A 24,082-nucleotide genomic window follows, 5' to 3' on the forward strand; every position below is an offset into this window, starting at 1 on the left:
CCCAGGTAAGGGACTTATGTAAAAAATGAATAATGAGCTTTATAAAGTTTTAGAGATATAAGAAATACTCATGGCCTAATATAAGAAAATAGTCTGGAAAATTTTTCAGTGTGATTGTCAGCTTCCTAAGGGTAGATGCCTAGGAGACCAGATGGGAGGAATGCATGGTGATACAAGCTGTTTGGTTAGTCTTGATGGTTGGATTATAGATGGTTTAATTTTATATATATATTTTTCAGTTTATTGTTTTTTTTTAAGTGAGGCTACCTATTTTTCATCATTAGAAATATATTTTTTTGGTAAATGAAAATTTACTGTTGTGTTTTCACCATCAAAACTGAGGATCTTCGTCTTTCCTTCTTGCCTTCGTATAAGACCAAAAGAGAGGCATTGTCTACTTTGACAACCTTAATGCCAATTCCAGGAATGTCATCCACAGCATGACCTTTGTGACCAAATCCAGCAACCAGAACCTCATAATTTTCCTCAATAAAATTCAAACAACCATAAAGAGTACAAAGGCAGTGATTTTTTTTTTTTTTCCCATTCTTGATCAGCTGGACCCCAGCACACTTCCTGATGGCAGAATTTGGCTGCTTGACTTCAACCCCTACTTTTTCCAGCACAATTCCTTTTGCATGGGAAATGCCTCCAAAAGGGTTGGTCTTCAGGGCTGTGCCCAAATAGGCTTTCTTGTACTGTTTATCATGCCACTTCTGATCTTGTCCATGGCTGCAGAGCTTCCTGGTGGGACAGAGACACTTCCCTGAGCAAAAAAGAGGCATCATTAGAAGTATTTTGAAAAATCCTTGGGACGCCTGGGTGGCTCAGTGGTTGAGCATCTGCCTTCAGCTCAGATCCCACAGTTCCAGGATCGAGTCTCACATCAGCCTCCCTGCATGGAGCCTGCTTCTCCCTCTGCCTCTGTCTCTGCCTGCCTCTCTCTGTGTCTCTCATGAATAAATAAAATCTTAAAAGAAAAGAAAAGAAAAAGCCTGGAGTCTGAGCCACAGCTGTTCTTTTTTTTTTTTTTTAAAGATTTTATTTATTCATTCATGAGAGACACACACACACAGAGGGAGAGAGAGAGCGAGAGAGAGAGACAGGCAGGCAGAGGGAGAGGCAGGCTCCATGCAGGGAGCCTGATGTGGGACTCGATCCCAGGACTCCAGAATGACGCCCTGGGCCGAAGGCAGGCACTTAACCGCTGAGCCACCCAGGGATTCCCCACAGCTGTTCTTTGACCTAAGTTCCTAGCATCCCCCACTCCTGCCAAGGAGCACAGATCCCCATCTGCCATGTAGATCCCTTTAGGCCAAGTTTGTTTGTTTCCTTCCTTCTTTCCTTCCTTCCTTCCTTCCTCCCTCCCTCCCTCCCTCCCTCCCTCCCTTTCGTTTGAGAGAGAGCGCATATGAGTGAGCATGAGCTGGGGCAGAGGGAGAGGGAAGAAGCAGGCTCTCCACTGAGCAGGGAGCCCAACTCCAGACTGATTCCAGGACTCTGAGATCATGACCTGCGCCAAAGACAGATGCTCAACTGACTGAGCCACCACGCGCTCCCCCAGTTTCTTTACCTAGAGAGAGTTTTCTGCCCTTTCTACCCAAAATTTGGGAAGAATAACTGGTGCCAGCCTTTTGTTCAAATAACAGCATGACTCTTGTCTATTCATACTGTGACCATGCTGGCTTATTTTGTTTGTAGAAAAAAATTTTTTACTCTTTTTGTTTTGGGGGGCTAGGAGATTCACCATTCATGTGTCCTCCTCCTCTTCGAACAGGCACCATGCGGGCTGTGCGCAGGCACCTGTTCCCCCAGCAGTCGGCCCCCGGCCGGGGCATTGTCTGGGAGTGGCTGAGTGACGACGGTTCCTGGACGGCTTATGAAGCCAGTGTCTGTGACTTCCTGGAGCAACAGATGGCCAGGGGCAACCAACTTGTGGACTTGGCTCCCCTGGGGTACAACTATACCGTCAACTATGCCACTCACACGCAGACCAACAAAACTTCAAGCTTCTGCCGCAGTGTGCGGCGCCAAGCAGGAACCCCGTACCCAGTGACCACCATCATTGCTCCACCAGGCCACACGGGAGTTGCCTGCTCTTGCCATCAGTGCCTCAGTGGTGGTGGAACTGGCCCGGTGTCAGGCCGCTACCGCCACTCCATGACCAACCTCCCTGCGTACCCTGTCCCTCAGCCCCCCCACAGGACCGCCATTGTCTTTGGGGCCCACCAGGCCTTTGCTCCATACAGCAAGCCCTCCCTCTCTGGGGCTAGGTCTGCACCCAGGCTGAACACCGCCAACCCCTGGGGTGGGGCGCCCCCCTCCCTGGGGAGCCAGCCCCTCTACCGCTCCAGCCTCTCCCACCTGGGACTGCAGCACCAGCCCCCAGGATTGTCCACTGCCAGTGGAGCCAGGTATCTCTTGTTATTGAGGGTCATTTTGTCCACCTGTGCGCCATGTCAGCAGGCTTGGCTTTCTGCTTTGAGTTAGCTGGGAAGATGGCCCAAATACCTGCAGGCCTGGGCCCTGCCTCCGTGGACGTCCATGCTGTGTCGTCTCCTTTGCATGTGCCACCTGGCGCCTGCATGCTGGCCTTCCTCAGTCTGGGTTCATGGAGTCTAGGTGATCTCTGGTACCTGAGTGCTGATAGTTGCCTTCACTCCTGAGAGGCTCTCTGTAAAGCATATAAAGGCCTTTTAGCTATACCTGTGTGCCACATAGCTCTGCCATGTACCTGAGGACATCTCATAGACAACTCCTCTGTGCCAGGCACCGAAGACACAGGTGTGGAAGGTTCAGTCCCCTCCCACTCATCCAGGGGAAGGCTGTGAGCCCAGCTTTGGTGCTTAACAGTTGAGAGAGCAAGATGCTGAGTATGTGGCAGGTGGCAACAGGTAGCAGGATGGCTTCCACGGTGGCACAATCGGCCCAGTGTCTTGTAGAGCTCTCTGCACCTGGGGGAGGATGGGGAAATGAGCCTGGACTCCACCTGGACCAGAGGCCACCGAAAAGTTGGGAGAGCCCTGGAGTGGCCAGTGGGGGGGTGGTTGTTCCAGGTGGTTCCTGGAGACCTGTCACTGAAGAGTGGCTCCTCGGGGAGCATTATTGAATGTGCTGGACTTGGGGGACAGCCAGAGAGTTCTGAATGGCAGCCCGGATGGGGGCTGGTTCCCAAGAGAGTGACTTGTGGGCCCCTAGCGGACCCGTGGCTCCCCCACCCCCCATGGGGGCAGCATCCCGTTGGGCTAGGCTGACATCAGCCTCTAGCATTTTTTTAAAGGTGGGTTTCAGAGGCCCTTGCTGGCAACTGTAAGACAGTGATGACTGCCCTTCACCAAGTGCACATAGCTAGGTTGTGGATGAGTTCAGTAATCCTCTTCATGGCCATCTGGTAGATGGTGTCCTCAGCTGCCGGGTGAGCACATGGAGGTTGGCAGGACAGCCAGCAAGTGGCATGGCTGGGATTAAACCCAGGCCCCAGAGCAGGCTGTGAGGGACCCATGGGGAGATCTTGAAGCTCTCTTACAGGTGGAGTGAGGGGGAAGACCGAGACTTCCTGAAGGATAGCGTGGAGGTATCCGTAGATGGGAGGGGCATCTTCTCCTTTAGGGACTGGGGGTGTGTGAACTGAGGTCTTTCTGGGAATGGGAGCTTTCACTTGGCCATCTCCCTGGATTTTCACTTAGGCATTAGCAAGCAGGGCTCTGTGTTATGTCAGCCCCACCCAGTGTTCCGTGAGGCCCTCTCTGATATGTGGGTCAGAATCCTTCAGAGAAAAGTATGCTCTCTGCCAGCCCGGAGTGGTTATCAGCAGGGCTAGAGCTGCTTCTACTAGGTTGGTTTTGCTGAGCCTCCTGGGGCTTCTTAAGTTCTTACAAATTATTTTGGGGCACATTTCTAGATAGTTCTATAGCTGGGATTCTGGGATTGAGCCAGGTGACTTAATAGGCTTTGTTGCTTTCTTCTGGCACGGGGCTCCCATTGGTCTCCCCTGATATTTCTCTGGCATCCCTCCCTCCCCAGCCTGAGGGCCCGAGAGACTGCCAAAGTGAGCCCCCCTGGCACAGGCCAGGCAAGTTTCAGAAGGGACGGTGGCTGGGCCACATGGCCTCACCTGTGCTGCTGGCCATGCGTGTTGCTGCTTGCCCTCCTTGCCTTGGTTGTAAGCCAAGAAGGGAACCAGGCCAACCGGCTAGGTTAGTTGAAACCGCCTCAAAGGGGCCTGCCTCCTGAAGTGGGTGTTCATCTCTAGCTCCTCCAGCTTTTCAGGACCTGGGAGAGGCACAGTTCACTCACATGGCCATATCCCTCCCTGTTTTGAAAAACAGGGTTTCTCAATGTCTTATTTGTCGGGTGGCCCTCATTCAGTTAACCTGTTTCTTATGGAACGGAGGGGGCTTAATGAATACCTGGCCTCTCGACCCAGCCGAACAAGGACAGTCGAAAACACTTGACAACTCTGTCTCCCTAGGGGCTGTGGTTTGATTCTCCAAGCTGAACAAATGTTGATTGCATTAGGTGGACATTCCCCAGAGGGCAGCGGGGCTGGGGGCACCATGGGCTAGGGAAGCCTGAGAACCAGCCTTATTTACTGGTAGCCACTGGAAAGAACAGGCAGAGGAGCAAAATCAAAATTTGTGGAACACGTGTGGTTTTTATTTTGGAAACCATGTGGTTTCAGATCGCCTCTTGCTCAATCCGGATAAAACCTTGGCTGACAGATTTCCCTGTGCTCTGGGAGGCTTTCTGAGCAGGCAGTGTCGCCTTCAGCTGCCGGGGTTTAAGAAAATTTCCTGGGCAGCCTGGGTGGATCAGGGGTTTAGCACCACCTTCAGCCCAAGGTGTGATCCTGGGGACCCGGGATCAGGTTCCGCATAGGGCTCCCTGCATGGAGCCAGCTTCTCCCTCTGCCAGTGTCTCTGCCTCTCTGCCTCTCTGTGTCTCTCATGAATGAATAAATAAAATCTTAAAAAAAAAAAAATTCCTGGTCGCTGAACTTTATCCTTTCAGCACCAAGACTTGTGTTTTAATGATGTTGGATAGAAAACCTTCCGAAATGTGTCATGTACACCCTTGTCTTCTTTAGTAGAGGGTGTGGTGGCTTAATTAACATCTTGATGACTTGAGGTGGTGATCATGACCGGCTGTCTGTTGTAGCTTTGGCGTGGCTAAGCCTTGGGGTGGCTTGCCCTTGCACTAAGTGGCCCTAGGATGTGGCTTTCCCAGTTTGTTTCCATCTGCTGTGTTCTCGCTGCCGCTCTTCCCCCAGGCTCTGCAAACACTCCCTCCTGCAGTCCACCTGGCTTGCATGCTTGGAGTCCCGGGTCCAAGGGGGGTACCTTTCCTCTGACTGGCTATAGGCCCTTGGGTCAGCTCTGTTCTCTTTCTATGTCTATTCTCTCCCCTCTTGAGATTAAGGAGTTGGGCCGGGAAGCCAGAATTTTCCCTTTGCTCTAATTTTGTGGTTTTTGGGATTTCCGTGGGGGGCCTTGCAGGAAGATGCATGACAGCCCTTCAGCTTTCCTGTGTCCCCTTGACTCCTCTGAGAACAGGGAAACAGTGAACATTTGTATTGGGCTGGAGATTGAGCCTCACAACCATCCTGGGGGCCTTTTGGAATTGCTCTCATCTTACACATAGAGAAATTGATCAGAAAGGGGACTCAACCTGGCCAAGGGCATGCAGGTTTAAGGTGGAGTGGCGCTGGAAGTGGGGTCTCCAGACCCCACATCTAACGCTCCTTGTACTGCACCTGCTGTCAGGGCTTGCTGGTCAGTGCTGGCTTGCTGGCCTGTGGGGAGCGGGTGGGAGGCTTTTGTGCTTGCCTGGGACTGCCACATCCTGCCTTCATAGAAGACTGGAAGTCCTTCTGTCTCCTGTTCTGAGCTCCATTTGGAAGCTCCTGGAGAGAGTCCCAGACAGGAAAGCCAGGTTGGGCCTAGTAGGTAGAACCAGGAAGAGGGGAGGTCAGGAGCGTTGCTGGAGGCAGTGACTGGGAGGAATTGTCAGAGAAGGGTGCTCTGTTGGGTAAATAGTGCCCATGCTGGGGACCATTCTGCCCGTCTGGGCCCTTTGAGGATGGTGGAGGGGGAGTTGGTGACCTCCGAGGTCCTGTCCACCCCAAGAGTCCCCATGTTTGGAATTCCTGGGTTCTTGTCCTGCTCCTATCACTGCAGGGATACCTACAGAGTAGCTACTGGGATGAATGATAGGGGAAGTGGCAACACTGTGAGACCCATAGAACTTAGTCACAGTTCCTGGCCCCAGTTCTAGAATGAGTGTCCAGTGGTAGCCTTAATGCCTGCTTTCTGCTCTAGTTCTTGGGGGTGGAACCTGAGGCCTTCTCCCTCACATACATGCCTATTCCCAGCAAAGGAAGATCCCACTTCTTGGACCCTCTCTGAGCCAGTGATGAGTAGCCCACTAACTTGGGGGAATTGTAGAGCCAAGCTTCAGCTTCCTGACTTCCTGGCTGAGGGCTCAAGTTCAGTGTCCTCTGTAGAACTGGCTTGGGAGATGAAGAATCCCTGAAAGGGCTCTGTCCTTCACTTCTAGAACCTGAGAATTGCAAAGACCATCAGAGATTATCTACTTTCCTTTAAAAAATGAAAATGGAGAAACAGGCTCAGGAAGGGGTGTGCTGGTTGTTCCACATTGAACAATTTAGAGGGGCCAAAACCTTAGCCCAGGTGTCCTGTATGCCCAGCTCTTCCATTACATTATCAAAGCTCTCCAGAACCAGGTCCATTGTTCTCTCGAGCTTGAGAGTAGCTGAGGACAGCAAGAAGTCTGATCTGCATAGAGTGGCCACACAGGTGATTCTCTTGGGGGAGAACAATCCAGAAATGAAAACAAAATATCTATTCAGACAAATACTAGAACACCTGCCGTGCTCCCAACCCCATGCAGGGGCCCTAGAAGCTTCAGCACCAGCTGAGTGTGAGATTCTGATTTGGATCAGAACTGGCCAGCTCCAGGTAGTTTACACCAGCAGGATCTGTTACCCTGGCGCTGGTGATAGGGGAAGTATCTGAGGCTGCTTCCAGAAACATTTGCCATGAACCAGGCACATTGTTGGTTTGCTGACAGCTGTAAGGGTAGCACTGTAGATTGGAGCTGGCCATCATTTCCGGAGCATCTTCTGGGCTCCAGGCTAGGCCCAGTGGAACAGATGAATGCAACCTGGCCCTGACCTTGGGGAGCTCCAGTGTAGGAACTATTTGGAAGGGTTTCATAACCCTTCTGGTGTTGCCATCTTTAGCATGGGCAGAGATGAGATGGACTGGAAGATACAGGAATCCCAGTGGCAGGTGAGTGGGGGCGGCAGGGCAGCACAGGGGGTCAGCAGGCATCTTGGGGCCATCTACACCAATTGTTTGCCAGTGTGGGGCTCCCCTCAAACCATGGTGGCAGAGGCTTTATTATTACTTGAAAAATATAATGGCTTAAAACTAAGGGAGTGATGCAAGCAAGCATAGTTACTGTGGCAAGCAAGACCCTTATTTTTTTTTAATCTCTTTATTTTGAACTAATTTTAGATACATAGAAAAGTTAGAAAAATAGTATGGAGAGTTTCCATAACTCCCTTCCTTGCCTTATCTTGTAAAGTCAAACAATTGCTATCATGAGTATGTTACTGTTAACCAAGGACTTTTCTTGATTTTCACTTTGTGCAGTGCTGCTCCTGTTCGGTCCCAGGATCCTGTAGGATTCCACCTCCTATCCAGTTGTCCTTTATCCTCCCCATCCTCCCTTCAGTAGAAGTTCCTCGGTGTTTTTATCTTCCATAACCTTGATGCTTTTGAAGAGTTAACTTTGTTGAATGTCCCTTATTTGGGGCTTGTCAGTTGCTTTCTCACGCTTGAGGTTTTATGCAGTTTTGGCAGAAACCACAAAAGTGGTGTTATGTCCTTCTCAGAGCACCCTTTCTTGGGGTTCCTGATATTGATTGGTCATATTAGTGGTAATAGTGGTCTTGAGTACTTGTGAGAGTGGTTTCTGCCAGATTTCCCCTCCCCAGGTACCATAAAGCCCTAATTCTGACAAAGCTAGTGAGCTCAAAATTCTTTTAGGATTGTCTTCAGAGTTTGAATTGTCCAGGAAAACTTTTTTTTTTTTTTTTTTTTTTGACAGTTAAACCTTCCTTCTTGATAGCTTGTAAAAAGCTGAGCCTCACACCTCAGCAATGTTCTTTCCCACCCTGGCCCTGTACCTGCTTGCTGATGATGCCCCCTTTCCTGTTTACCTGGCTTGGGGTTTGACTCTCCCTGTTAAGAGTTTTGCTATGGTGGTAGGCCAGGCTCTGGGCTTCCCGTCCTCAGTATTCAGCTTCTCTAGGTTATTCTGGGTCTGAGAGTGGTAAAATTCAGATTTCTTTCCTCTTCTTTCCAGTTATCAGTATCTTTAATTAAAAACAAACAAACCGAGAAGTCCTCATTCACACTGAAGTGGCCACACAAAGTGAAGCTATCAAGGCCCCAGCAGTGCCAGGGTATTCGTATCTTGGTCTCGCTCTGGCTCTTGTTTCTGCTAAGTTGGCTCCTACATTCAGCTTTGTTCTCTCTTCTCCCCAAGTGCCTCCCTCCCCAGCGGTCCTGTGAGCAGTCCTGGGAGCATCCCTGCCGCAGTGCCCATGCAGATGCAGATGCCGAAGCCCAGCCGGGTCCAGCAAGCCCTTGCAGGTAGGCACCCTCCTGGGTCCTGGGTTCCAGAACAGGCTGTGTCTTGCAGGGAGCAGGATGTGGAGGCAGTGGGAGAATGGGAGGAGATTGTGGGACAGGGGTCATTACCCTCTCCGTTCTCATGGAAAGCCACGGGGGCTCCTGGGGGGGCAGACTGGGGAGGCAGTGCCTCTTTGCAGTGATTGTGTACCCTCAGTGAGTGAGCCTGGGCACCCCTCGGTCTGGTCTCTCGGGGGACTAGTCAGCCTAATGTCAGTGGGTACCCTGGTGTAGACTTTTCCCCATCTTTGAAATTTCAACGTCACTTTAATTATGGTTTGAGTCATTTCTCTCTCCTGAAGTGCTTTACACATTTTCCTGAAGGGGCCCTCTGGGGAACTCAGTTATTTTGGCTGGAGATATGCTTTGAATAAGTGGCTTTGAGTCCAACTCGATCTTATGTTAACCATACACCTTTGAACCGTTTTTAAAATTCCTTTAAAAAAAATTCCTTTTGTAGGGTAGGGAGTTACTGAAAGTTACTTTTTATTTTTTTATTATTATTTTTTTTAATGAACTAGGTTTTATTTGTTTATTTATTTATTTATTCATGATAGAGAGAGAGAGAGAGAGGCAGGAGACACAGGCAGAGGGAGAAGCAGGCCCGATGTGGGACCCGATCCCAGGACTCCAGGATCGTGCCCTGGGCCAAAGGCAGGTGCTAAACCGCTGAGCCACCCAGGGATCCCCTGAAAGTTACTTTTTAATGATTGGGAAAGCCAAGTGTAATAGAAAGATAGACGGGGGAGTATAGTGAAGTTGAAGCAGGAGAATATGATAACCTAAGTCTATGTGTTAAGTGAGTCACTGTAGTAGCACCAGAGGCTGGAGGGGACAGGCCTAGAGGAGGGAGACCCGTGCAGGGTCTGACTCCATGGCTCAGGGGAGCCAGCCAACACCTGACTCGGGCCTTAGTAGTGGTAGAGGCAAGAGCTTCTGTCTTGGTGACTGGATGAGTCAAGAGAGAAGGAATAGAACAAGGCCCAGTGTGCGCCTGCCAGCATTACTGGCAGGGGACTTCACATGTATCTTCCTTCATTTCTTCTGTAACGGCCCTGTGAAGGTAGGAACTTTTATTCCTATTTTATTTATTTATTTTTAATCTTTTAAAAAAGATTTTATTTATTAATTCATGATAGAAACAGAGAGAGAGGCAGAGACACAGGCAGAGGGAGAAGCAGGCTCCCTGTGGTGAGCCTGATACAGGACTTGATCTCAGGATCCCAGGATCACAACCTGAGGTGAAGGCTCAACCACTGAGCCCCCCAGGTGTCCCTTATTTTATTTTTAAAAGATGTTATTTATTTGAAAGAGAGAGAGAGAGCATGAGCAGAGTGAGGGGCAGAAGGAGGAGCAGATTCCCTGCTGATCAGGGGCTCGATCCTGGGACTCTGGGATCATGACCTGAGCCAAAGGCAGATGCCCAGCTGACTAGGCCACCCATTTTACACTTAGGGAAATTGAGCCTCGGAGAATTCCAGAAACTTCTCAAGATGAGACAGTCAGCCCTTGGCAGAGCTGGAACTCAGCTGCAGGCATTCTGGGCCCTGGAAGCTGGTTTCACAGCAGTTACACTGTGCTACTCCCGAGTCTGTTGGGAGTACAGGAAGGGGTGAGGGTGCTGCCTGTGGTCCTAGCCCAGGGGAGTTCTCCCGGAGGCAGTGGGCATTTGGATGTGCAGCTCAGGAGAGCCGTCTAGGGTGGAATGGGATGGCCTCTGCCCCCATGGGTGGAATGTATGGGCTTACAGAAACTGCGAATGGGGGCAGCCCTGGTGGCGCAGCAGTTTAGTGCCTCCTGCAGCCTAGGGTGTGATCCTGGAGACCCTGGATCGAGTCCCACGTCAGGCTCTCTGCATGGTGCCTGCTTCTCCCTCTGTCTGTCTCTGCCTCTCTCTCTCTCTCTGTGTCTCTATGAATAAATAAATTTTAAAAAATCTTAAAAAAAAAAGAAAGAAAGAAACAAACTGCGGGTGGGATGCTGGGAAGAGCCTTTGAAGGAGATATAGGTACCAGCCAGAGAGGTTATAGAAGACAGGAGAGTGGGGCCTTCTGGAACCTACTTCAGCTGCTCAGCCATCAGCCCTCTGCTGGGGCAGAGAGAACAGTAAGCAGAGATGTGATTGCAAAGTTCCCCCACCTTAGGTCTTCTTGTGGCAACACATGAGTCAGACCGGTGTGCGTGTGTGTCTGAATATGTGTGTTGTGTGTATGTGTATGCTCGTGTATGAGGCGGTGGTCTCACTGGAGAAAGGTTGTGGGTGACCAGGTGTGGCCAGCACATGGCTGAGCTCCATTCAGCTCTGTAGTCACTAAGGCTTGAATACAGATGCTATAAAACCTTTTTAAACACAGCTCAGAAGTAGTCTGGGGATTGAGTAACACTTGCTCCCTTTCTTTTGCTCTTGAGATTGAGGACCCTCTTAGTCTCTATCCCAGAGTGTCCTCAGTGTCTGCTTTCACCTGGCTCTCAGGTCAGTCCTAGAGATAGGCAGGTCTCTTAACCTCCATTTTACTCATTGGGGAAGCAGACCTCAAAGATTGTGGAACTTGGTCCTGGCCAGCAAGAAGTAGAGACTGGCGTCCATAGCCAGATGCCATCTCCTCTGGACACAGACTCTGCCTTGTACCTGTCAATGGGATTCTAGTCTGAGGTGCCAGGGAAGCAGAGATCCTGAGCTAGGCCCCAGGAAGTAGAGTCAGGAGAATGTCATCTTTCCCTGGGCCACATTTATGGATTCGGGAGTACTCAGGCCACAATGAGGTAGATGTAGGGTTTTGGGGTAGGATTGCAAACAATTGGTCATGCTGTGAAAGGACCGTGTACCCCACTACCCTCACAGAGGCAGTCCACAGAGAAGCTACCTCCAGGTCAGGCCAGCAGTGCCCTCAGGTGACAGCTCCACTGGCTGTGGCATGGCCCAGCCCTCCTTGGAGTGTGTGTGTTTTATGCTGCTGTAGCCCACCCAAGGCTGGGAAGCCGGGGACAAGTGGAGCTGGGACCCGGCTTGCTAAGACCAGTCAGAGGACAGGCTTGGACCTGAGCCCCAGTCATGAGACAAAGGTGTCAGAAGGGGGGAGGTGTTTACACATCTGACCTCGACAGGGGCTGATCTCTCTGGATCTCTAGTGGTTAAGTGGGAATCCTCTCAGATAAGTGGAGAAGCTAAGGCCATCTAAACAGTTATAGTTATTTGGGGACGACGGCAGTTTGTGATGGCGTGTGGAGGTGAGGGGGCTGTCCCTGAGCCCCGCTGTTGGGAAGGTGTGATGGTCCGTCTTGGCATCCCCTCAACCCTGTCCTGTCCAGTGGATGTTGCTTTTGCGAAGTGTAGGTGTGGAGTTATTTTCACACTTTCTCACAAGAAGGCAGACCCAGGGGATCCCTGGGTGGCTCAGCGGTTTGGCGCCTGCCTTTGGCCCAGGGCACGATCCTGGAGTCCCAGGATCGAGTCCCACGTCAGGCTTCCGGCATGGAGCCTGCTTTTCCCTCCTGTGTCTCTGTCTCTCTGTCTCTCTCTCTCTCTCTCTCTCTCTCTCTCTCTCTGTCGTAAATAAATAAATAAATCTTAAAAAAAAAAAAAAAAAGAGGCAGACCCACAGAGTAGGAGCTGCTGCTCTGCAGCTTTCTAAGTTGAGACTTCTGTGTCTATGACTCAAATTCAGGGGAGGGTCCTGCATTGACAAGGGCAGAAGCAGTGTTCATGCTGGCCTCACAAAGGCCACCTGGCAGCATTCAGGTACAGCCGGTTACCCAGCAGATAGATACTGTGCACCTCTGTGACTGGGCCCTGCCCTAGGTGCTCAGTGCAGGGAGGACAGCTGTCACAAAACAGAGACACAAGTCCTTTCACGTAGTAAGAACACTAAAGGTAAAGGGGACAGAGACAGAGGAGGAGTGACCCTTCTAGATAGAGGGATCAAGGAAGAGCTTCCTCCTAGGTGACGCCTGGGGAAACGTCTGGTTGAAGTGCTGCGTCAGTGAGTGCTGGGGGATGAGGTCACAGTCAGTGCAAAGGCCCAGGGTTCTACTAAAGCATTGTTCCTATCCCCTCCATCTTTGTGGCTCCCCACCCCCTGTGCCTGCTTGTCATTCGATCCGCCTAACATTTATTTAAAACCCACATCTGAGCTCAGGAGTAGCCAACCTTGAGACACTGGTGGCAATGCATTGCCCAATGAGTGAGGGCCCAGGGTACGGCCTTGGTCTTCTGATGTGTGCTTTCGTGTCTCTTGCAAGTGGCCGCCGCAGTGCACCCTACCGTCCTCTGCTGTGCTGCCCAGGCTGCTGGCTGGCCTCTGCTTCTGTCCCTGACTGGGTCTGTTGGCCACATTGAGTCTTTGTTCTCAGAAGAGGCCAAGGTGGCTGGCCTGGACAGGTCCCAGGGGCAGATTTCCCCCTCCCACCTGCACTGCCTCTGGAATGGGCAGCGCCATCTGCCCGGCCCATCCAAGATCTCTGCTTCCTACCCCCAGCTGCCCTCTGTACCCTGCTCCTGAGCCTGATTCAGAGCACTCAGCAAGCCCCGCTCAGGGAGGTGACTGAGGAGAGCCTAGAGCTCCCTTCAGCTGTGGAGGAGGTGCTTTTGAGCTGGACAGAGGGCAGGGAGGATTGGGTAGGTGGTGCTATGGATGGCAAGGCCAGCTGTGGGTCAGGAATAGGGGCTCCACCAGGAGGACAGGCTGTGTGCCAGGAAGTTTTAGGTCCTCGGGGAGTGCCAAGGGAGCAGGGTGGAGTGAGAGTCCAGCGAGACCGCGTGTGGAACGCCAGTTGAGTGAGGCCTTCTCTCTATGGGTATGTCCGTGGTGCTACCATCTAGGACAGAGAAGTCTGTTAGAGCCTATGCTGCGTCAGAGGAGCAGCCACAGGGGCCATGGGGATGCCTCAGTGGGGGAGCAGGCCCAGAGCCAGCATTCCTGCTTGCTCACCCTAGCGATGGCACTAGGAACACCTAGATGGGCCAGATGGGGTGTAGAAAGCAAATAGAACCCCACTGGAGTGACAAGGTGACCAGGAGCCCAGAGGGCACAGCCAGGGGGAGTGCAGGGAGAGAGCTGTGAGCTTGAGATCTTGTCTCCATAGCTTGCCTGTGTCCTTCCATGTCCTTGTGCCTGGCACAAGGAGATCCCGCTCAGAACACCTTAGGAGGCTTCCTGGGATGGCATCCTTCCCTCTGCCCTCCTGAAGCAAATGGCCTCGCCCTACCTCCTTCCCTGCCTGCCGTGAGCTGAGGCTGGTTGGTGGCTCGTACTGATACCTGCGGGACTCTGATGAGCTGGGCATTTCACTGCTTCCTGGCCTGGAGCTTAGCTGCCTCAAGCCTCGAGCAGCCGATTCCTCAGGAAGATCGATGGGTCCTGCTGGTCATTCACAGTGCCACCTTGCCTTGGCCGGGGTTTGTGGACATCCCATGCCGAATGACTCCTTCTAACGTTTCTCCCCTCTCTGCATGTCTGATCTCGCACCCCGTGTAGGCATGACGAGTATTCTGATGTCAGCCATTGGACTCCCTGTGTGTCTTAGCCGCGCACCCCAGCCTGCCAGCCCTCCCGCCTCCTGTCTGGCCTCTAAAAGTCACAGCTCAGTTAAGAGATTGAGGAAAATGTCCATGAAAGGTAGTCCTGCTCACAAATACTCTCTGGCCTCTGCTAAGCCTCTGAGTCTTGCTGCCTCTGACTCTCCTGCATCGATCGCTCTTCTCTGACCCCACAGCCCTTCTCTGCTTCCTTTACCCCAAGGAGAGGGGCTCAGTGGCCCTTCTGCCTGCCCTCCGTGCAGAGGGGGTCCCCAGAATCACTTACCACCGAAAACCCAGAGTTCAGCTCCTGTGTTCCTGGCACAGTATGAGTGTGAGGGGCCTATTCTTGAGGACTCTGTGACTATAAACATAGGCATGAGGCGAGGCCAGCTTGGAATGGGGGGTACTTTGTCCCTCCCAGCCTGTCCAGCATGTGTCTCAGGAAAGGCCCCCAGCCCTCTCTGGCCATCATGCAGGACTACGTCAGAGGGGTCCCCCAGTGACCACTCTCCTCCCATCACATGGCCAAGAAGGAGGGGTTTCAGAACCATGGAAGCTTTTGTGAGTTTTAACCAGACCTACATGAAGGGTCCTGTGGGTAGTAAGTTTTAAACCTGCCATTTTGAAAGCCAGTAGCGGCTCTGCCTCCATCTTTGGGCTGGAGATACATGGACTGCTGGAACCCCAGTGATCTTCAGTGTGATGTGGTTGAGCAGGGAGCATGGCTCTGGCTCAGCCATCCTGGGTGCCAGTCTTGGCTCCTGTTTCATGATCTCATGCTTGTGCCTCCATTCACAAGCCAGCACCTCCTACTTAGTAGATCAGGCATGGGAAGAATAGAAAATCCAATATGAGGCACCCAGCACGTGGTCATGGGGGCTACCCTGATCATGGCGATTGCCTGTCAAACCCCAGCCCTGCAGGTAGCAGGGAGGCCCAGGGAGTGGTGGGGCTTTACACCCCATTCCCTGCCTCACCCCGATCCTGGCAGTCAGGCACGCCTTGGAGCTCTTGACCCACTTCCTTCTTCCTTTGCCTTGGAGGTGGAAACAGATTTGGGGGCAGGACAGGTCCAGAGCTTCCTGAGACATTCTGACTTGCCTGGGAAAAACACAGGCTCTTGGCAGACACTTTGGCCTTCCTCTTGGGCTCAGATATCCCTTTCTTGGAGTTGGTGGTCACCTGGCTGGCCCCCTTAGAGAAATGTGGCTCCTGGAAAGCTACCTTCAGTTCTAAAAGACCACCTAGGCAAGGATGAGGAGCTAGGAAATGGGATGCTGAGCCAGGCCTCACCAAAGTTGGGCCTGAGACTAGTCCTGGCAGATGGGGTCCCGGGGTCCTTCTGCAGACTGGCCTGTAGCCAAGCTTTTCTAAAACACCCCTCCTCTGTCTCTGAGTAGAGTTCCAGCTACCAGGACGGCTACCAGTGCCAGTGGTCATTGTGCTTTGGCCTGGCTTTCTCACCAGTGACTGTCAGGGGCCTAGAAATCTGTGTGTATGGGTCTGTATTTGAGGGAGGGTTTGCATGTATGGGAATGTGGGGTGCATGTGTGACGGGGGTGTCAGGTGTGTGTGGGGGGGTGGGGGATACGTTTGTATGGGAATGAATGGGGTGCGCATGTGAAGGGAGTGTGGGGACATTTATGTATGTGGATGAGGAGGGGTGCGTGAGTGAGGGGGTGGGGGATACGTTTGTGGAAGGGGGGATGGTATTCTTTTGCCCGTAGCTGCCTCTCAGATAATCGCACTTCATGCCCTCACCACAGTCATAGTTTGGGTCAGGATGAGGTCTCCATTAGGTGAAGAACTGAGATTCCGGTGATGTGCTTTGGTCCCAGGGTGGCCAGAATCACCCCTGACGTTGCCTGCTCCCAGCCGCACCCAGGCCTTCTCTAGTTTTGAGGGCACTTGGCTGTGGAGCCCTCGGGCTTGTATGTCTTTGTAGCCAGTGGCTATGAGCTTGGGTTCAAACCAGGGTCCTTCTGGGGTCAGAGGCTAGAAGCAGGACCTGCCCTGCGACCCAAAGCGGGAAGAAGAGCCCTGCCAGGGCCTTTCCCGGCTGCACTGGTCTCCCCAGGCCCCCCTTTCTGCTCCCGCACGGCTTTGCTGCATTCTCTGTCATTCTGCCACTGCCTCTGGCTGGAGAAGACCCGGGCCTGGCCAATTCTCTCACCAACTGGGGGAGTTTCTCGTTTTGGGGGTATGGGGGGCTGATGTGGTGTCAGGCTCAACGTTGATGGAGGTGCAGGGCCGCCCCTCCTGGTTTCGAGTGTGTGTGCGCACCGAGGAGGAGGTGGCCAGAATACACTTCCTGCTGCGTCTTGGCTCCTTCCCAGGCTTGGTGTGTCACTGAAACCTCACAGCCCAGGGCCAGGAGAGAGAAACCTGTGATTTGTGGTGACCGTGTCTGTGTGGCATTGTCTGCAGGTGGCGTGCGCACAGATGTCTGCCGCTGCATGTTCAGCCCCTGGAACTACTTTTGCCTCGGCTTTCTCACGAGAGTAGTGGCAGTTGAGTGAAACAGCGCTGCCAAAACCTGCTCCAGAGTAGTTTGTTTTAGCAGCTGCTGTTTGACTTTTCTGTGCATCCTCTGAAGAGCCTCCTGACCGAAGTGTGTGGGGATGTGTGGAGGAGGCCCAGTCTGTGACTCCTGAGGGCTATGAACAGCAGCTGTCTCTGGTCCTCATCCAGCTGCCTCCAGGGCTTCTGGGATCGGGCCTCCAGCGGGTGGACCGGATAGGGCTCTGTTAGGCAGAGCTCTGAGTGTCTGCACTAGTGTCATGTCTCTCCTCTCGCACACTCAGTCCTCCCGTCTTGGCCCCTCTAAACGTCCCTCCTGGCAGCTTGGGCCTCTCCCTTGTCCTCCTTCTCTCTGGATTCAGCATCTCCAGTTCATACCCCTTGGGACACCGCTGATGTTCCTTTCTCTTCTAGGAGGGACTCCAAAGCCAGAGCCAGAACAGGTGATAAAAAAATATACGGAAGAGCTGAAAATGGCCTCAGATGAGGTATGTGTCACAGGAGCCACGCTGCCTCTGGTTTTGTTTGGAGGCAAGGGGTGGCTCCTGAGGTGAAAGATACTGGCCTTTCTCTGCTGAGTGGGTACTTCCCTAAGGTTCCGGCCTTGTTTCGGGTACTCGGGTTTAATCACCCAGCCTCCCACGGGAGGCAGGCCTTACCAGGAGGAGGTGATCTGGCTTCAGGGGCCTGCATTCTGGTTTTAGCTTTGCTGCTGATGAGCTGTAGTTCTGAGCAAGGCTCCTACACGGGCCTCTGTGTAGCCCTCTTCCTGTGCCACTCTGGGGCCTTGGAGGGTCCTGGAGACAAGGGATGGGAGAGCCTGCCCATTCCCCGAGGACCGAGCTGGGGAAAAGTAGTGACTTTGTCCCCAAAGCAGCCCTGCCCCTCTGGCTATTGGGAGAGCTGGTTAGCCTTCCTGTAATTACAGGGCCTGCAGACCCTCATAGCAGTTTCAATAGGACCCGATCCTCTGTGCTGAGCCGTGTTTTGGGGTCTACAGTGCCACTGGTCTCTGATTTGAATGGAGAGCTCCAAGGACTCTGAGGGTGGTGGGTGGGAGTCATGGGTTAAAGGGTAGTTACGCCAGTACAGAACCACATACTCTGCCTGTGCAGGACTCTCCTGCAGCTCTGGGTGAAAAAGGTTCAGTAACCTGGAGGCCATCCTTGTGTCTCCCACCATCCCTCCAGCCCTGTCTATGCTCCCACCTGACAGCGCCCACATCAGTGTCCTTGTCTTTGCCCTTGTGGCCCTGCCATACCTGGGCTGCTCCATGCCAGCCTCCTGTCCTCCAAGCTGCCACTCAGCTTACACACAGTTGTGATTGTGCTGGTACCCCCAACCTTAAAACTCCTCTACAAGGCCCCTGACGTGTGAGACAAAGCCCAGCTCCTGAGTGTGGCCATCAGAACCTTCGGGGACCTGGTCCTGTCCCGTCTGGCTTTTTATACCCTACTTACCCCTCGGCCCCGGTGGCTGCCACTGCTGTTCCCAGACTCTGCTGGTTCCTGCTTCACGACATTCTCTGCACTTTCCTTGGACTGTGTATTCCCATCCTTGCTCACCTTGTCCTTTTTTCCTTGTGATACCCCACTTCAAGGGCCTCGCCTCTCAGCCTGCCTGTTCTTTCCCCTTTCCCTGCCTCTGTGTGGCCTGTGCTTGTGGTTGTCTGTTTTCCCCTTGACTGTGGTGAGCCCTTTGAGGGCACAGATCCTGGTGACTCACCGGTCTTTCCAGCCTCTGGGACAGCTGACTACCAGACTGCCCAGAATCCTGGTGTTTCAGCAGAGGAAGGCCTTTTCCTATTAAGAATACCTCCACGCCTGTGGCTCAGCAAGCTGTTGGTGAGCATGCCCTGTGCTGGTCTCCTTCCAGGACTGCATCATCTGTATGGAGAAACTGTCCGTGGTGTCCGGGTACAGCGACGTGACCCACAGCAAGACCATTGGGCCAGTGGCAGTGGGCCGCCTTGCCAAGTGCAGCCATGCCTTCCACCTGCTGTGTCTGCTGGCTATGTACTGCAATGGGAACAAGGTGCCACACCTCTGTCCCTGGGATGGGCGGGGGGCCCGGGTGACCTGCCCATGGGCCTGCCCTGGTCCTGCTGCATCTGACTGACTGCCGCTGCCCTGCAGAGGGCCCAGGACACCCTAGGAGGCAGCCTTGAGATGTCGGCAGGCCTTGGCCTGCAGCAGAAAAGAGGTTGGCCACTGGGGGGCTGAGGGTGGCAAGTGACACCTGGGTGCCATTCTGCAGGGGAGTTTAACCAGAGTGGACGGAGGTTAGGAGGACAGAGAGAAAGACCTGAGTCATGTGGCAGACCATTGGGCCTGGCTTCCTCTCCCTGAAGTATCCCTGTGCTCTCTGAACCAGCCAGGGTGCCAGCACCAGCAGTGATAGGTCACAGGGTTTTTTGTTTGATTTGAAACCTGTCAGACCATAGATTCTTCTGTGCATAAACCTGATTTGCCTACTTGATGCCAGTCTCCTAGTAGAACATCTTTCCAGGGAAGCCGTGAGGATTGGGTTTCTTTTCTTTCTTTCTTAAGATTTTATTTTATTTTTTTTAAAGATTTTATCCATTTATTTATGAGAAGCAGAGAGAGAGAGAGGCAGAGACACAGGCAGAGGGAGAAGCAGGCTCCACGCAGGGAGCCCGACTTGGGACTCGATCCCGGGTCTCCAAGATCACACCCAGGGCTCAAGGCAGCGCTAAACCGCTGAGCCACCCAGGCTGCCCAAGATTTTATTTATTCGTGAGAGAGACACAGAGGGGGGGGGGGGGGGCAGAGACACAGGCAGAGGGAGAAGCAGGCTCCACGCAGGGAGCCCGACTTGGGACTCGGTCCCAGAACTCCAGGATCATACCCTGGGCCAAAGGCAGCCATTCAACTGCTGAGCCACCCAGGCATCCCGAGGATCGGGTTTCTATGCAAGGAGGGAGTGGGGTGATAAGCCAGGGACCTGCTGTGGAGCAGTGAGCCCACCTGTGCCCCAGGTGGCTGCGCCTAGGCACTCTCTCAGGGCCACGGGCTCAGTCTGTGGTGCTCTGCTTCGTCTCAGGACGGAAGTTTGCAGTGTCCTTCCTGCAAAACCATCTATGGAGAGAAAACTGGGACCCAACCCCGGGGCAAGATGGAGGTGTTCAAGTTCCAAGTATCCCTCCCTGGCCATGAGGACTGCGGGACAATACTCATAGTTTACAACATTCCTCACGGCATCCAGGTAAGGGGCCCTGGTACAAGAGGAGCCTCCTTGGACCATTCTGGAATTGGTCCCTCTCACTCTGGGGCACTCTTCTTCCTGCTTCACCCCTCTCCCAGCAGTCTGATCCCTGGGTCACTCAGGATGCCCTGGCTTCCCAATTTCAGGCTCTCAGGAAACAAAGGGCTCTAGCATCTGGGGGTAGAATAAGCTTATAGGGCTGTGGAAACAAAGAGATGGCCTTCAGCCCTTTCCTGATGCAGGGAGGGCATCCTGAAGGTGGAGACATCTTAGCTGGGCATGTATTGGGCAGAAGAATGTACAAACAAGAAGAATGCTTGTGTGCTTGTGTTGAGGGGCTGAATAATGGGGGAACCCCATAGGGCAGGGAGATGCCAACAGTAAGGACTGCTCTTGAGAGGCCAGCTCAGTGGCCAGATCCAGGCCTGCCTTGGGTGTGCACGGTCAGCTCTGGTGGCAAGAATAAGACTGGAACCTGAGCAGAAGGCCCTAGGGTCCCAGTAGAGACCCAGATAGGAGCCCTGGGGCCTTGGGCCTCTTGCATGGGTGGTGGCTAGGTGGTGGCCAGGTGTGTGAGGGGTGGATAAACAGGGCAATGGAGACCAGGACTCTTATGGGCCCGTCTGATAGGTGGGGTGTCCCTGTTCAACAATGTTCTTTTTCCTGGTTTCCCTCCACATCTTTTCAGTGGGTCATAGTGAATTTTAAAAACATTCCAGACAAGGGACGCCTGGGTGGCTCAGTGGTTGGGCGTCTGCCTTCGGCTCAGGGCGTGATCCTGGAGTCCCGGGATCGAGTCCCACATCAGGCTCCCTGAGTGGAGCCTGCTTCTCCCTCTGCCTGTGTCTCTGCCTCTCTCTGTCTCTCTTTCTGTCTCTCATGAGCAAATAAATAAATCTTTAAAAAGAAAAAAAAAACATGGGACGCCTGGATGGTTCATCGGTTGAGTGTCTGCCTTTGGGCCCAGGTCCTGGAGTCCCGGGATCGAGTCCCACATCAGGCTCCCTGTGTGGAGCCTGCTTCTCCCTCTGCCTGTGTCTCTGCCTCTCTCTCTCATGAATAAATAAAACCTTTAAAAAAAAAAAAAAAAAAAAACATTCCTGACGGCCTTAGAGTCACAGAGCAGGGGGGGAAATGTGGTGTTGTACATGGTGTGCCTCCGAGTGGCAGAGGGCACGAGCAAGGGCCCTCTGCTGTTCCCAGCCCCCTACCTTTCTGCTCTATTTGCACTGTCTCAGGCCCCACAGTGGCTCCATCTTGAGCAAGGGGTAAGGGTGTCAGGAAGGAGGCCCTGCCATCTAGGCCGCAGAGCCCAGCACCTGGAGGCAAACACCAGCGGGGTGGGAGCATGTGCCTTGGCCTTTGATGAGTTCCAGTCTCATCAGGGAAGGGGGAGACATTAGCAGAAGTGTCTGCCACATCTAGTGGCATGGGGTCAAGGAAGGTGGTCACTGGGGGGAGGCCGTGTCATGTCGGGTCTCTGAGGGGCAGGATTTGAGACACCAATTTATTTGGTCACTTTGAGTACAGGAATAGCCCCAGCAGAGGAGGCCTAGCGTGGGCTGGGCTGCTGCGCTCCTCTCAGGATGTTCCTACTCCTAGTGTCTGTTCTTCCTGCAGGGCCCGGAGCACCCCAACCCTGGGAAGCCGTTCACTGCCAGGGGGTTTCCCCGCCAGTGCTACCTTCCAGACAATGCCCAGGGCCGCAAGGTAAGGCCCTGCAACCCTTGGGGAGGGCCCCCAGCTGGTAGGCCTGTGCCTGGCTGCTTGTGGACAATTTGAGCAGGTGATTTAGGGAGGGTCTAGCCTGCTGGCCATACCTTCTCTGCTTAGCTCATCATCTTCTTCTAGGGCTCCCAGGGACTGCTGTGCATTAGGCATGCTCCCCCAAGGGAGAGGACTAGAGGGGAGAGGAGGCCTCTTCCAGCAACCTCTTGGGCCAGGTCACCTGGTCTTCAGTCAGGCTAGCGTGATGAGATTGGTGGGGTGGGAGTGGGGGCAGGACAGAACAGGGTGACTGGGATGGCCTGCAGAGCCACCTCGGCACTGAGCTACCTCTGCACTGAGACTAGGGGGAGAGCATTCTAAGCAGACAGAAGAGCTCAGAGTGGTGGCTTTGAGAATCATGGAGGTAGGCTGGACAGGAGAGTGTGAAGAGTCTAGGGGAGGAGCCTGAGCCCCATGTGGGGGCAATGAGGCCTGGGGACAGGCTGCCCTGGGTAGTGCTGATTGGAGGTATGAAAAAGTTCCCTCTAGCTGCTGTGAGCCTAGCCTGCAGGTTGCTGAGCATGGGGGAGCAGAGAAGCAGGGGTTCCCTCTGGAGGGAGAGGCTGACTTGGAAGTAGGGCAGAGTTAGCCTGGCCCCAGGTGTGGCTTGAGCAGTACAGAGGATGGCAGCACTCACCCTCTGAGGTTGGGGGTCGTCTTGGGCAGTCAGGTCAGCAGGTGGAGTTCTGGAAGGGGAGTTAGGACTGGAGCCAGAGGCTGGGGACCCCAACAGGTGGGGCTCTAGGTCCAGGACTGTAGATGAGGTCACTTAGGAGAGTGGCCCGGTCCCTGCCCTGCAAGTGGTGCACAGTAGGGATCGAACAAAGGGCTTCTCCATCCCTCAGTGTGCCTACAGCTGGCATTTGGTGGGTGGCCACTGCTGCCGTCCTGGCCCTCACTGCTGGGGCAGGTGAGACCAGGGAAGGAAGAGGGCACAGCCAATGCTAGCACACTGGTCCCCTGCTGCTCCTGGGTGGAAAAACCCATGCCCAGGCCTGGGCTTGTTCACCAGACCCTTCCTCCTCTCCCGTTCCCCACGGCAGGTCCTGGAACTGCTGAAGGTAGCCTGGAAGAGGCGACTTATCTTCACAGTAGGGACTTCCAGCACCACAGGAGAGACGGACACAGTGGTGTGGAATGAGATCCACCACAAGACAGAGATGGACCGCAACGTGACAGGCCACGGCTACCCTGACCCCAACTACCTGCAGAATGTGCTGGCTGAGCTGGCTGCCCAGGGAGTGACTGAGGACTGCCTGGAGCAGCCGTGACTCCCCAACCTGGCCAGCCCCCTCCCCTCCCTACCATGCCTGCCTCTGGCCACCAGCCACCCTCTACCCACACCGCCAGCTGGGCTGCCCCTGGTATGGGCGGGCAGGAAGGTGCCTTTCCTCAGAGGCTGCGGTGTGTGTTGGGGGCCTGCCTTCTGCCGCCTCCTCCCCTCCAGGCCTGGATGTGTGTGGGAGTTGGGCAAGCCTGGGGAGTTGTACTCGTGGGGGCTTAAGATGCAGCTACCTCAGTGTGTGGGGCCCTGCCCTGGGCAGGCGGCTTTGGGTTCATAGTGCCGGGGGCCTGGTGTGGGGTGAGGCCAGACTGCCCCATCATGGCCTGGGCAGGCGTGGGTTCCGGGTCAGCTTCTCATACCTCAGACATTCTGTTTGCAATAAATGCCATATAGCCAAAGTCAGAGACCCTGGTGTGTTTGTCGGTGGAGAGGCTGTGCGTCTGTGTGCTCGTGCTCGCATGCTGGTGCAAGAAGCAGCACACACCTGTCCTGCATCAGAGCAGGAGGGAGCCCACAGACTGCCTATTCAACCCGCATTCCGTAATGACAGGCTCTGCGGTGAGGGCCAGAAGCCCACACGCTGACCTGGTGCCTGCTCCCTTGGCCCTGACTCCATGCTCCTCGTTGTATGTGCCGTCCAGCCGCTCTGCCAAGCCCTCCATGCCATTCACTCCCCAAGTGAGACGCTGCTCGCTGCTCGTGCCTGGAAGGTGCTGCTGTCTTCTACGTTGTAGAGGAGGGAGCAGGTTCAAGGATGCAGTGATTGGCCCAAGGTCCCAGGCTCGCGGTAGATAGAACTGGGGCTGGAATTGGGCCAGGGCTGATATGACCCCATCCTCAAAGTTCTAATTCTCAACCATCTTGGGAGGATCAAATACTCCAGCCCCCTTCTGCCTGGGGGCAGTGATTGTGCCTGGGGCTGCAGGGACACTGGCCACATCCTGAGTGGGCCAGGGGTATTTTTGCCTCCACCAGAAAAAAAAAAAAATTCTGTTTTATGCATTGGTATAAAGATGAGTATATTAGGGACACCTGGGGTGGCTCAGC

At 53.7% G+C, this 24,082-nt stretch overlaps 2 protein-coding genes across 8 annotated transcripts in view; one reads left to right on the forward strand and one right to left on the reverse strand.

Moving 5' to 3' along the window:
* DTX2 (deltex E3 ubiquitin ligase 2) overlaps positions 1-23,433 on the forward strand; it is a 38,703-nt gene extending 15,270 nt beyond the window's left edge. For 6 of the 7 annotated variants that reach the window (XM_038539161.1, XM_038539163.1, XM_038539165.1 and 3 more), the window contains 8 exons: positions 1,778-2,414; positions 8,575-8,681; positions 14,195-14,335; positions 17,173-17,246; positions 18,634-18,792; positions 19,822-19,983; positions 21,604-21,693; positions 22,794-23,433. In XM_038539161.1, coding sequence (XP_038395089.1) covers positions 1,778-2,414; positions 8,575-8,681; positions 14,195-14,335; positions 17,173-17,246; positions 18,634-18,792; positions 19,822-19,983; positions 21,604-21,693; positions 22,794-23,021 — 1,598 coding nt within the window. In that variant the 3' untranslated portion in view covers positions 23,022-23,433. The remainder of the gene's footprint in view (positions 1-1,777; positions 2,415-8,574; positions 8,682-14,194; positions 14,336-17,172; positions 17,247-18,633; positions 18,793-19,821; positions 19,984-21,603; positions 21,694-22,793) is intronic. The other variant, XM_038539167.1, reaches the window with a different exon arrangement.
* On the reverse strand, positions 80-785 carry LOC111096198 (40S ribosomal protein S23-like). Its single transcript, XM_038541703.1, has one exon. It carries the CDS (start codon positions 783-785, stop codon positions 312-314), a length of 474 nt encoding a protein of 157 aa, XP_038397631.1. The 3' UTR covers positions 80-311.
* Positions 23,434-24,082: the final 649 nt, after the last annotated feature.

Source organism: Canis lupus, chromosome 6 (genome assembly GCF_011100685.1).
Source record: "Canis lupus familiaris isolate Mischka breed German Shepherd chromosome 6, alternate assembly UU_Cfam_GSD_1.0, whole genome shotgun sequence".
Taxonomy (NCBI): Eukaryota; Metazoa; Chordata; class Mammalia; order Carnivora; family Canidae; genus Canis; species Canis lupus.